Raw genomic sequence first — 13,225 nt, 5'->3', positions numbered from 1 at the left:
TCATCAAATTTCTCCTGACAGATGTATAAGAATACTGTCATGCAAGACTTTGTTGAGCAGATGAGCAGCAGAATTCTCCCTGGATTTCATTTATCCTTGCTGGTCTTGTTAAAGCATTGTTTCTCTCCTCAGCACAAGGAGCCTCTGCGTTGCAACCAAGGACCTGATTCTTAATTTTAGCAGCTGAAGAGGTACAGATCAATAACCATCAGTGTTTGGTTTTGGGCCGCTGCGTCGGTCAAAGGGGGGATTCATACCTCCCTCTACTGCTCCCCCTCTCCTTCTTGCCTCTGTTGGACCTTTTTATAGAAGGTGTCATTCTGTTTTGTCCATTTTGCTGGAGAAAGCTTGTGAACAGTGTTCCATTGTTGGGCTTGAGGTGTGTGTGTGTGTGTGTGTGTGTGAGTGTGTGTGTGTGTGTGTGTGTGTGTGTGTGTGTGTGTGTGTGTGTGTGTGTGTGTGTGTGTGTGTGTGTGTGTGTGTGTGTGTGCGTGTGCGTGTGCGTGTGCGTGCGCGTGCGCGCAGTTGTGTCCCAGAGATGTAACAGCTCCGTTACGCAGTTCTCCTGCTGCTTTTGGCACATGGATGCAGAACAGATTTCACAGAAGCACTGTCCACACATCATACATGCTTTCCATTTTTATTGACAGACATTCTTCACTAAGATATACAACATTTACACCAGGATGTACACTGGAATATGACAGGCAGTAAGCCTGATGATAATTTACTAAAAATATGATAATTTGAATCATTAGCGATCTAGACGATCTAGGGAAAATGTAGATGGTCTATCACTGTAAAACACAACACATTCATCTGGCAGATTCTCTATCCTTTTGTGAATTTAATCAATCAACCATCTCTCATCTCTCACCGCTGTGGCCGCATTAATCGGCGAAAAAGGGCGGAAGATGAGTAATAATGCCATGAAACACGCAGAAGAACGTCGTAGGCACTTGTCACGCAGAAGAACAATAATGCCAAGAAACACGCCAAGAAACATGCAGAAGAACAATAGTTGACGAGTGCCGTAGGCATCTACTCCCATAGCTTGTCAACTACTCCCATAGCTTGTTAACTAATAATAAAGATTTGAAGAACAATAGTGTGGGAGCCCTTTGGGTACCTACACCAATAAAGATTTAGATAACAATAGTGTGGTTGCCCTTTGGGCACCCACACCAATAATTAGCGTAATAAGCCCGAGAGATTTTAAACAGTGTGCTCTTTCAGGCACACTCAATAAGCATGGTGGATAACACATAGCGTGCGCTTTCAGGCACACTCAATACGCCCGAGAGATAATAAAGAGTGTGCTCTTTCAGGCACACTCAATAAGAAGAATAAACGCGGTGGATAACATATAGTGTGCGCTTCCAGGCACACTCAATAATAAGCGGAATAAGCACGGTGGATAACATATAGTGTGCGCTTTCAGGCACACTCAATAATAAGAAACGGAAGAATAAGCGTGGTGGATAACATATAGTGTGCACTTTCAGGCTCAAATATTTATGTTTTCAATTGACATGGTGTGCTTGGGTGTAGATGTAGTTTGTGTTTCATTTTTTCATGTTGTCTGGACAATAAGGTGTGTTTGCAGCTCTGATTCATCTCTGCAGTTGCTTTCTGTGTTTTAAGCCTTTTCTGCTCCACTGCCAATAGATGTGCATGTGTTAAAGACTGCTTCTGTTTTGTGGCGAGCTGGCCTCATTCCAAGGTGCTCTCCTGGGGGCAAAGGTTCACCCTGCCTCTCTCTTTCTCTTGGGGTCATTGGGAGAAGTAATCCACACATGGCTGGATACAATCTGTACAGCTCCATGCAGAGAGAAGGAGCTCTAGCATAGGTACATAGATAGGATTAGGCTCATGGTGAATCGTAATGGGCTCATTTCACAAAACTCTTTTTTAACCAATTAAGCTGAACTCAAGTTGGACACGCTCTTAAATTAGGACTTGTAACCAGCAAACCCAGCCCTTAGATAGCAACATGCACGCTTGAGTGAGCCACTTTAATCCTGTTTTTTTTTGTTTGTTTGTTTTTTTTTTGGTCAATGTCAGCCAAAGGTTAACCTGGTTATAGAATGATTGCCTCACCACGGCTGCAGCCGTCGTTATTTATTTCACTCCACTCCACAAGCCCTGGAGATTGAGTTGAAGTACAGAGCCTGTATTTAGACTTTATATAAGAAGATTGGTGGTGGCCACCGACAGACTGCTCCAGTCAGCCCTCTGTTCACCGATGGACAGCCAGATCAATACAACACAATTGAGTTTTCCAATCTGTGGACTTACAGCACTTACAATAGCACTTACAGGGTGATCGCATCTGATGAATTCTTCATCAGGGTCTATTGACAGATTCATTTGAGCACCCTGCTTCCACCCTTACTACACTGTAAAGTCATGGAACACAAAAACCCTTTTTGAAATTTTTTCTGGCAGCTGATGGACAGATCAAACAAACAGAGCAATTTCCCTCTATGAATTAACACTGATTTCAATTTTTATTTTGCCTGATTCATGGGTCAAACTGTTTTCTAAATTTACATTCTTAGTCACCCTTCACCCTTTAAACCAAAACTGCTCCAAGCTTTCAGATTGAACAATATTAAAAGAAAACTCAAGTTGAAAAAATATTCAATAAAGCAGAAAGCAAGAGATTTGCTTTTGAAAGTGAGGCCTAACAGTGACCTGGTGGCTGATAAAGGGACTGTGTGAATTTCCAAATTTTTTCATATTTCATTTCCAAACAAACTCCAAGGGTATTGGGTATCATACGCTAATGCACAGCAGTCACATGTGCATGTTTGGAAATTGGTTGGACACTCTCCTCAGCGCTTTTGATGTCTAAGTTGTTTTTTCTCATCTGGAGTGAAGCTGCTCTTAAGAAACCCATAATCCTCACAGTATTGCTGTTGCAAGCATTCCTTTGGCACAACATTTCACAGCCGTGTTCGTGACTCTGCTAATTTTCTCCATTTACCTGTTTTGTATTTTTGCTTCCCCCTTATGCCCCCCTTTCTCTCTAGATTCTCCACAGAAAGACGGACTATTAAAGTCAGGGCAGATTGGCCAAAGGTGGTTTCCCCATAGTGGAATGCCCAGCGAAGCTCCCTTCTTTGTGAACTGATTGCAGAGGAATATCTGCTGCATCTCGCTTTGCAGCTGGATTTAATTAAGTGTATGATTCAGTTGGTGTGGCCTGTTGTTATGAGTGATCATGATTATGGTTTGCTATTGATAGCTGATTTTATTTTACTGAGTGCAGTTACTGAATGGCTCATTATTTTATTATTCGATAATTTTAAAAAGGTTTCAATTTCACAAACACATTTTCTCTTTATAGTGTCATTTCTATTTCAGATATCGGAGTATGAATGACATGACATGAAAGAGTTGAAATCATATCAAAGGTCATTATCACACTAGAAGTTCTAATGTCAGCATGCTATCATACTCACGATGACTGCATGACTAGTGCTCATGGTTAGTAGGTATAACGTCAGCCATGCTTGGCATATTAGTGGTGACCACACCAAGTCACAGGTTGATGGAAGTTGTTTTTGTTTTGCATATATAATATCTATAATACTATATATATATTATCTATATATATATATATATATATATATATTATATATTTATATAAGGGTGGGCGATATATCGAATATACTCGATATATCGCGGCTTGTTTCTACGTGAGATGTATGAAATGACTATATCGCGACCATCGAGTACTTGTCACGTAAATGTTTTAAGCCGTCTGCATTTAATTCGCCGAGTTTCGCCTGTCACTCACTCCTGGTGCTGCTCACAGCACGCAGCACACTGCCCCGCCCACTCAGAAAATCCCCTGCGCACATGCGTACTTTTTGTATCTAGTGAGGGAGAGTGAAGAGCCCGAGCGAGTTAATTGAAGATGGAGACGGACGACTTGGTTCCGAAGAAAAAAAAAACTGCGGGTCACGCCCGCCGTCTCTCGTTTTCGCGTGGTCACGTCAGCTGCTCCAATATTTTCAAGTGCGCCCTTTTGCCGACTTTATGGCAAAAACTTTGAGAAAACTGGGAAAGTCAGCGCTGCTTACTGCAGCGTGTGGACACTTCCGGTTTTCAAAATAAGACGTGGGTGTTAAATGTATTAAAGGTTTATTTATAAAGTATGAAGAATGGTTAAAATTTGATTTAAAAAAGTGTCTCCTAAGCCAAGTATGATCCTGCACTGCTTTAAAGCTCATATTACATTATGAAATGCTTAAAAAAATTCATAAAAATATGACAAGTGTTAAAATGCTATAAAAAGAGTACAAAACAACAACAACAAAATATCGAGATGGATCGGTATCGCGATATAGCTTAAAATATCGAGAATTGGTTACAGGCCATATCGTGCAGCCCATATATCTATATATATATATATATAAAACTAAATTAAAGAGACTCGAGCTGCAGACGCAGTGGTCGGAGGGCACTAGAGCTCCTATTAATTATCCCTCAATTTTGATATTTAGTCAGGTTACAACACCTACCTGCAAGAGGAAAAAGGCTCCCATACAGGATGCTGGGAGGACAATACGTTTTTCTCGGTAATGACTCTCACATCGGGATTAGACCTTTTATTGTTACACCTGGAGCAATAGATACCAACTTCGATAATGGTTAGGTTATCTATATTAAGCTATAATGTCCGGGGTCTGAATGCAAAAGTTAAGAGTAAAATGTTTAGACTTTCTCCGTCGCAAGAATGTAGATGTAGCATTTGTTCAAGAAACACACCTGAGGGCGGAAAATGTATCACGCTTTCAAATTAAGCAATATAAAGTTGTAGCTTCAGATTGAGAGAGTTCTAACTCTAGGGGGACAGTCATCTTAACTAAAAGGAGCTTGGCCCTAGAGGTGGAAAAGATTAATAAAGGGACAACAGGTTGCATAGCTTATTTATGTACATCCATATATGGAAAGAAAGTAGCCTTTGTATCCGTATACGCACCAGCAGTTTTCGACCCTCTCTTTTTTCTGGAACTTACCAAGGAGCTGCTGTCCTTATTAGATTATGAGCTGATTGTGGGAGGGGATATGAACGCAGTGTGCGACCTCAACTTAGATAGATCCACCTTGTTGGTGTCCCACAACCAGCGGGCAGCATCAGCAGCTCTTAACGCCATGATAGAGAATATTAACCGAGTAGATATGTGGCGCTTTCAAAACCAAGGCATTAGAGACTATACATGTTTTTCGGCGTATCATAAATCGCATTCCAGAATTGACTACTTTTTGCTCTCTTCGAGTCTAATAACGGGCGTAGATTCGATACAGGTGCTGCCGTCGACACTATCTGACCATAACCCGCTGTTAATGACGATAGACCTTAGTCACAGATTCAATAAATCACCTAGATGGTGCTTTAATACGACACTTCTGCAGATTGAGGTATTTGTAGCATAGTTTAAAAGGATTATGGAATTTATAGCCAATAATATAGGCACAGTAGATGATGCCTTGTATATATGGATGGCCACCAAGGGTTGTATTAGGGACTTTACATCCTCTTATGCATCTCACCTCAAAAAAGAGACTCAGAGAAATGTAAGCAATTTCTGAGTAGTCTGTATTTGCCCAAGTTAGGGGAGCAGGAAGCAACAGATCTGGGTCATTTATACTGTCGCCGGGCCCAGACGGCATACCACCAGGGCTTGTTACACTTCTGGGATATTCTGGGGCCAGTTTTGTTGCGGTCGATCAGATCAGTGGTCGAAAAAGGCTCCTTCCTTGCTCACACTAACGCTGCCTTGATTTCGCTAATCCCTAAAAAAGGGAAAGACAAAACTGATTGGTCCAACTACAGACTGATTTCGTTCGACTCAGACAAGAAGCTGTACTCTAAGGTGCTAGCGCTACGTACATGGAAAAACTAATTCACAAGGATCGGACTGGCTTCATGAAAGGACGTCTAGCAGCGGACAATATTCAACGCTTAATACACGTAATTCATGAAACTCAACAGTTAAAGACATTGTGCGCGATACTGTCACTTGACGCCGAAAAGGCTTTTGACAGGCTCGATCTGTGGGCGGTCCTGGAGAGATTAGGCCTAGGGAGAGGGTTTGTCGATATGATTCGTGTTTTATATGTTAACCCCACTGCCATAGTGTCCACGAACGGCTTACACTCGAGCCCCTTTCCCATCTTTCGTGGGACTCGACAGGGATGCGGCCTCTCGCCAAGTTTATTTATTCTTTCTCCCCTGAATGAACCCGCAAAAGCGGTAGTTTTGCCATATGATATTCCCATTAATACAAAAATCATGTACTTCGGCATCCAGATTCAGCTTTCACTGCATAATATAATAAAGACAAATTATGAGAACATCTTTAAAGAGGTGGAACGTGACATAGCTATATGGACTAAATTACCAGCTTCACTGCAAACAAGGATTGCCTCTGTCAAGATGAACGTGTTGCCTCGCCTCAACTTTGTTAGCATGATGATTCCGCTCCCTCCTCCGGTGGGATATTGGAAGAGAGTTGACGCCTTGCTACGAAAATATATTTGCAATAGTGGGCATCCCAAAATTAAATTCTCTACCCTACAGTGAGCAAAGCAAGAGGGTGGACTGGCCTTGCCAAATTTTATGAGGTACCACCAGGCCTTTCAGCTACACCCACTTAAGACATGGCTTGACCGCTCCTCTCAGGTAGCCTGGAGAGATATAGAGGATGCACTAGTGCTTCCATATAAACTCGAAAGGTTTTTTTTTCTGGACTAACTATCAACCAATGCATGTTACGGTTCGGGCCTGTGGTTACAAATTCGCTAAGAAATTTAAGAATGGTTGAGAAGAGTCTGGGGGGGAATTGGAAATGGCATCTGAATACTCCACTGTGGGGGAACAAGAATATTATCTCAGGGAATAAGCCGTTTGAATCAACATCATGGTCCTCAAAGGGAGTGTACAATCTCGGAGATGTATTTGACCCAGGGAGTATGCTTAGCTTCCAGACATTGTGTTCTCTTTTTAATCTGCCAACGACATCTCACTTTCTGTACCTTCAACTACGGTTGGCTCTTCGCGCCTATGGTGTGCAGACGAACTCTAAGCTGCAGACACATCCCATCGTAGCCTGGCTATCCACAACGAACACTAGAGGACTCGTATCAGCTGTGTATTCACAACTTCAAACACGCACACAGAAAGAGCTACCCCTGGCCAAGGTATGGTCTAGAGACTTGGCTGTTGCCGAGGAGGACATAAACTGGAAGAAGGTCTGGGAGAACACATTGCACGCATCCAAGAACCCCAACCACCAGCTGATTCACTATATGCTGTGTCAGAAGGCCTATTTGACGCCACTTCTGAGATTCCATATGGGACTGTCGACCAGCCCGAACTGTGACTTGTGCTCCCTGAACACACCGGGAACATTTAAGCATATGATATGGGACTGCCCAGAGGTTTACGGCTTTTGGAGGAAGGTAACAGTGACTTTGTCTAATCTGATCGATAAACCTGTACCTCTGGAGCCGACTCTCCTTTTGCTCAATGATGACTCACATTTGGGGCTGAATGAGAAACAACGCAAGGTTTGGCTGGCTGGCCTGACGGCTGCCAAAAAGCTGGTAGTACAACGTTGGCTACCTCCTCACAAACTGTACGCCAGGAAATGGCTGGAATACTTTCAGGATGTGGTTATGTTAGAACTGTCTACAGCACGGGTGAATAAAGCCACAAGTTCGACACTGGACTAATGGAAGAGAGCCGCTTTGGCTATAACGGAGCTGCTCAGTTCAGAATAAAGACAAATAGTAGGAATGTAAGTTAGACCGAGAGGGGAGGGAGGGGCGATGCCGCCATAGGAAGGGTGGGAGGGAGGGGTGTGTTAATAATATATGCAGTGCTTGACATTGTTATGTGAAATTATAATAAAAAAAAAAAACAGTTGTTCACAAAAAAAAAAAAAAACTTAATTAAAAGTGAGTGAATCACCAAAGGCACTACAGTTTAGGCTGGAGCATTGATAAAAAAATAGCCCTTTTATATGAGATATGGGCAGGTGTTGCATTACAGATTTTATGAGCACATAATGCATCATAAAATCATAAATTATGCGTTTTACATTTCTGTATATGAAGGTATTAAAAAAAATGTGTAGGTAATATAAAGGTAAGAAAGGTATGTTGAACTCAAGGGAAGTGTACATTTCAGCGAAGATGGCTGGAAATTGATCTTTATATTGATTGACTTTTGACTGCTTACTCCTCACTCACTGAGCATCTGCAGATTCATTCCAAACACAACATGTTATGCTCCATTAAAGTTGGACACAATGCAACATGCCTGTTTTTGTTACCTCCACTGCCATCTTGACTAGAAGGGAGTTGTGAGAACAGTGTACTTACAGGGTACTTACATCACTGTCACTTGTTTTCATCCTTAAAACTTTTTGAAAAAGGTGTTATTTCTGCAACACATACCATAAGTAATATTTTTAATGTTTTCTTGAATTGTATTTGTGATTAGGTCAAAAGTGTCCCAAATAGGGATGCAACGAAAATTCGTCCACCGAAAATTTTCGGCCGAAAATGGCCCAAAAGTGCATTTTCAGTTTTATCAGTGATGTGGCCGAATAGTAAGGCTGAATAGTGGCGTGACGCAATTGATGCAATGAAACAACGTGCGCGGTGATCTGGCCAGGGTTGCTGATTCTTTTCTCATTCACACACAATAAACCCATGATGCAGGATATAGGAAAAACACAGGCAAGAAATACATCATACACTGCTCTTTAGCGAAGCTATAGACTTCTCTCTACAGCGTCTCACACATGAGGTTCGTTCAATGGCCGTCGGAATGACTATGATGCGTTCATGAACGTGGGAAAAATGGAAATTCACCGGAAATATGATAAAACTAAATAGTATTTCTTTCAAGAACAAATGAACAGTGATTAAAACAACATGGGCTTTCTAACAGTATAAATGAAATAATAATTATACTAACTGGAAATTCTACTGGAATATTTGAAGGATATTAAATAAACATTTACTTTCTTTGAAAAAACATGTCTACAAATTTATTCTAGGCTATTTATGCAATAGTAAAAAAAAATAGTGAAAAATTTAATAACCGCATTTCATATTCGGTTTCAGTTTTGGTATTCGGCCAACCATTTAATTTTTTTTCGGTTTCGGCCGAAAATTTTCATTTCGGTGCATCCCTAGTCCCAAACAGTACATTCTATTTTCTGCGTCAAACTGTATCCTGTCCTGTACAGTGTGTTAGATGTGGGTGACAGTCATGAATAATAATCTTGCACTGTATAGGGCCTGTGGCTCACAGGCAGAGCGGGTCGTTCACTAATCAGATGATCGGCGGTTCGATCCCCCGGCTCCTCGGTCTGCATGCCGAAGTGTCCTTGGGCAAGATACTGAACCCCAAGTTGCTCCCGAAGGCTGTGCCATTGGTGTATGAATGGTTAGATCCTTGAACTGATGAGCAGCTGGCACCTTGCACAGTAGCCAATGCCATCAGTGTATGAATGTGTGTGAATGGGGTGAATGAGATATGTAGTGTAGAGCGCTTTGAGTGGTCGGAAGACTAGAAAGGCGCTATATAAGTACAGTCCATTTACCATTTACCATTTACCACTGTGTGCTTACATGACTTATGTTGTGTGTGTCTCCGTTTTTAGAGCTGTCGAATGTTGAACCCAACATTTTTCTAAGGCCCTTCCTAGAGGTGGTTCGCTCTGAGGACACCACTGGACCAATCACAGGCCTTGCCCTTACCTCTGTCAACAAGTTCCTTTCCTATGGCCTGATAGGTAAGACATCTTGACATTAGCAGTGTTACCCTGATATATGTTTTTTGTTTTTTTTTATATTTTTTTGAGTATTTTTTTGGCCTTTTTAAGCTCTATTTGATAGAAACAGCTGAAGAATGACAGGAATGTGGGGAGAGAGAGATAGGGAGTGACATGCAGCAAAGGCCCACAGGTCGGATTCAAACCCTGGGCCGCTGTGGCAAGGACTGAGCCTTTGAACATGGGGCGGATGCTCTACCAACTGAGCTAAACCAAGACCCCATCGACCATATATTTTCACGAGCATGTGGACCGACAGTGTTTTATTGGTGAGAAAACTTAGTTACAGTATCAGGATAAGATGAAAGTGTGCGTTAAAAAATATTGGTTATGGTAAAGGAACTGTTGTGGTGATGATGGTCTATAGCCATAGTGTCAGCACAGTAGTGCTTTGAAATGCTAATGTTAGTATGCTAACATGCTCACAGTGATAATGCTAACATCTTGATATTTAGCTGTTATGTTTAGCATCTTAGTTTAGCATGTTAGCATGCCAATATTATCAAATTAGTGAAAAGTACAGCTGGGGGTGATACTTTTTCAGAACATCCTCTGGGTATCACGAATGTGCATACCAAAACCTGATAGTGATGAGAAACAGCATGATTCCATGTCAGTAATCTGTGATGGTCCAGTGTCCTGATAACACAGAAGGAAAATATTGTAAACTGCACACAACTCAGGAGGGAAGAAAGTGTTCAGGAGCCTCTGATGTCTTATGCTGTATTATTTATTGAAGCTTGGCCAAGGAGAACTAGAGACACTCTCAAAGTTCATCAGAAGTGTTAATCTGGAAAACACAATATTATGGTATATGTTTTAGGAAGACTTACAGACAGAATTTCCATCTTTTATTAACATCCATTCTTATCTTGTATGAAGGATGGAAGTATTTTTATTAAGGGGAAATGCATGCAGGGATCAGATGGTGGACCGACAGGTATTCTATTCTTAAAAAAAAAATCCTCCCAGGTCAACCAAGTTCACCTAACTACAGCTCTTTCAGCTATCTCAAGTGCCCTTTCTCTGCAGAGAACAACAAGTAGAGCCTCTACATGCATCATTTTGGGAGACTCAGCACTATAATTTAATGTTGTCATAGACATGTTTGCACTAGTTAAATCAATCCAGAAAGCCTCTGTGTCATCTTGAAAGTTTTGAGTTTCTGTTCTGTTCTGATAGTCAGGTCAGTCCAGGAATGTCAGGAATGCTCTATTCTCATTATTGATGTAGAAACTGACTTGTGCTGGTGTACAGTCAGTACTGCCTGTCCTGATTAGCCTCATCATGGAAAAATGACCCAGGGTCTGCCAGTTGTTTTGTTAAGTGTGAAATTAGCATGCACCACCAGATGTTAGTCTAAATACCCTGTTCAAAAACTACCAGGGGTCTATCTTGTATTCCAGGCTCTTGTTTAAATAGGTTGTTGTTTTCTTATTCGTGTAGGATTTCATGTTGGAATTGATTATTATTTTTTTTTACAAATGAAATATTCTCTGGAACAGATGTGGGTTCAGGGTTTTTGGATGTTCATTCATACTGAAGACCAGCAGTAGTCGCACACATACAGTACCTGTTCAAAGATCACGTCATAAATCACAGTCGGTACAGTCCCCACTACCCTAATCCTGATGCCGTCTCCTCACCACCAGCATCTCATCAGCACTGTTCTCAATTTGACTTTTGTTCCTTAAAATGTGACTCAAAGTCACGAGCAGCCCACACTAGACTCTCCTCGTTTTACTTATCCATGCATCCGTTTTTTGTTTCTGGTAGTGGGGGTGATGGGGCTATGAGCATGTGATTTTCAATGTGAGTTCAAAGAGTACTGAAACTTGATCTGAAGAATGTGTCAGAAGCCAAAGATATGTTTTGTGTGGAGTGACTGTGCGTAAGATTAAGAGCGAACAGAACTGACTAAACCCAAAATCTAGTATTTAAAAAGTGAAATAGAATGTTTTCTTAACTGTTTCTGTCTTATTTTAGTCACAACAGTTGTTTTACATTTTGTTCTTGTAGAATGTCAAACTCAACAGATTTGTTATTGTATTTTATTATTTATACTGTATATATATAATTACAGCATTGGTCTTGTCAAGTACTGCCATCTTCTGGCTGGGAAGAAACACAAAAAATCTAAGACTCTTCTTAAACAATGCACATGATGCCTCAATTTCAAATCTATCTGTTTAATTACCTGCAGTAAGACAGATGTTTTGATATCTTTCTGTAATTGGGCATGACTTTTCTTTGCATTATCATCATACTTGCTGAATGAATTATGTTGCCATTTTAAGTAAGTGTGTTGATGTTCATGGTCACACATTAAACTATCATCCCTCTACAGTGAGCAGAACACACCTGCCTGCTGGAGGCAGCGTGTCACTGAATATTTCCCCCCTCCCACTTTTCGCACTTATTTTCTTTCGCCTGTCTCGGGCCCAAGAGAAAAGGAAAGGTAATTGTCTTCCACACACTCCCATTCATTTCACTCAGCCATTTCATTTAGTGCGAAGTAAATCCTCACAATCTGTGGCCTCGGGTCTACTGGCATGAAGGGAGCAGTAAACTAAGACTCAGTGCTGACAGATATCCAAAACTCTGCCCTGTCCCCTCTTTTCCCAGTGTTCATCTCTCCTCCCCTGTTCCTCCTTGGTTCTCCCTCTGTTTCTGCTGCCCAGCAGAGTCAGCAGCCCCTGAGGCTCAGCTGAGGCTTAAGCTGCAGCCACTGCCAGCGGAGATGAGCCTAGAGTACAGCTGTAGCCTGCCTTTTGAGTTTAGGGTGAAATAAATTGTTATTCTTGATGAAAAAATTGATTGTTTCAAGTTGTTATAAAATAAATAATAAAGTACACAATTCACACAAGCAGCAACATTAGATTAACACAGAAAACAGAAAATCTAAGGAAAAAGACCAATTTGGTGAATTTTATCTTCAAATAATGGACTGATAAAACTGAGCATTTTGGTGTGAAACCTTCACCAATATTACCAGTACATGTATGCCAGACAGCAGCAGAAAGAAATATTTTAAATAGCAGGAATGTTCTGTGTCTGAGAAATCAGAGAAAATAACCTATTGATAGAAGCAAGGTTAACTTGAAATTAAAGTTTTCCTCTTACAGGTCCTTGACCTTTATGGATGTGCAGTACTAAAAAAGGGTACATATATGTCTAATACATAAAATAAATAAATAAATACAAAGTAAGTACTTCCAAAAGCATTTTATGAAATATAAATAAACAGACAGTTTGAAACAAACAAAACAAAAAAAAATTCAATTTGAAGTTAAACAATACAGGATGAGTGCATTTAGTTTGTCTCTGCATCCATTTCCTTTTAGGTTCTGCTGCGTTCTGAG

The 13,225-nt window shown here is 41.0% G+C and overlaps 1 protein-coding gene across 3 annotated transcripts in view; it reads left to right on the top strand.

Annotated features, from left to right (window-relative positions):
* gbf1 (golgi brefeldin A resistant guanine nucleotide exchange factor 1) overlaps window positions 1–13,225 on the top strand; it is a 93,016-nt gene that overhangs the window by 44,750 nt on the left and 35,041 nt on the right. For 2 of the 3 annotated variants that reach the window (XM_019263763.2, XM_019263762.2), the window contains exon 4: window positions 9,693–9,824. The exons of the other annotated variant lie outside the window; for it this stretch is intronic. In XM_019263763.2, coding sequence (XP_019119308.1) covers window positions 9,693–9,824 — 132 coding nt within the window. The remainder of the gene's footprint in view (window positions 1–9,692; window positions 9,825–13,225) is intronic. 3 annotated transcript variants of the gene reach the window in all.

This window comes from Larimichthys crocea, unplaced genomic scaffold (genome assembly GCF_000972845.2).
Source record: "Larimichthys crocea isolate SSNF unplaced genomic scaffold, L_crocea_2.0 scaffold249, whole genome shotgun sequence".
In the NCBI taxonomy this organism is placed as follows: domain Eukaryota; kingdom Metazoa; phylum Chordata; class Actinopteri; family Sciaenidae; genus Larimichthys; species Larimichthys crocea.
Note: the sequence above shows the minus strand (reverse complement) of the source record. Positions and strands in the feature narration are given on the sequence as shown.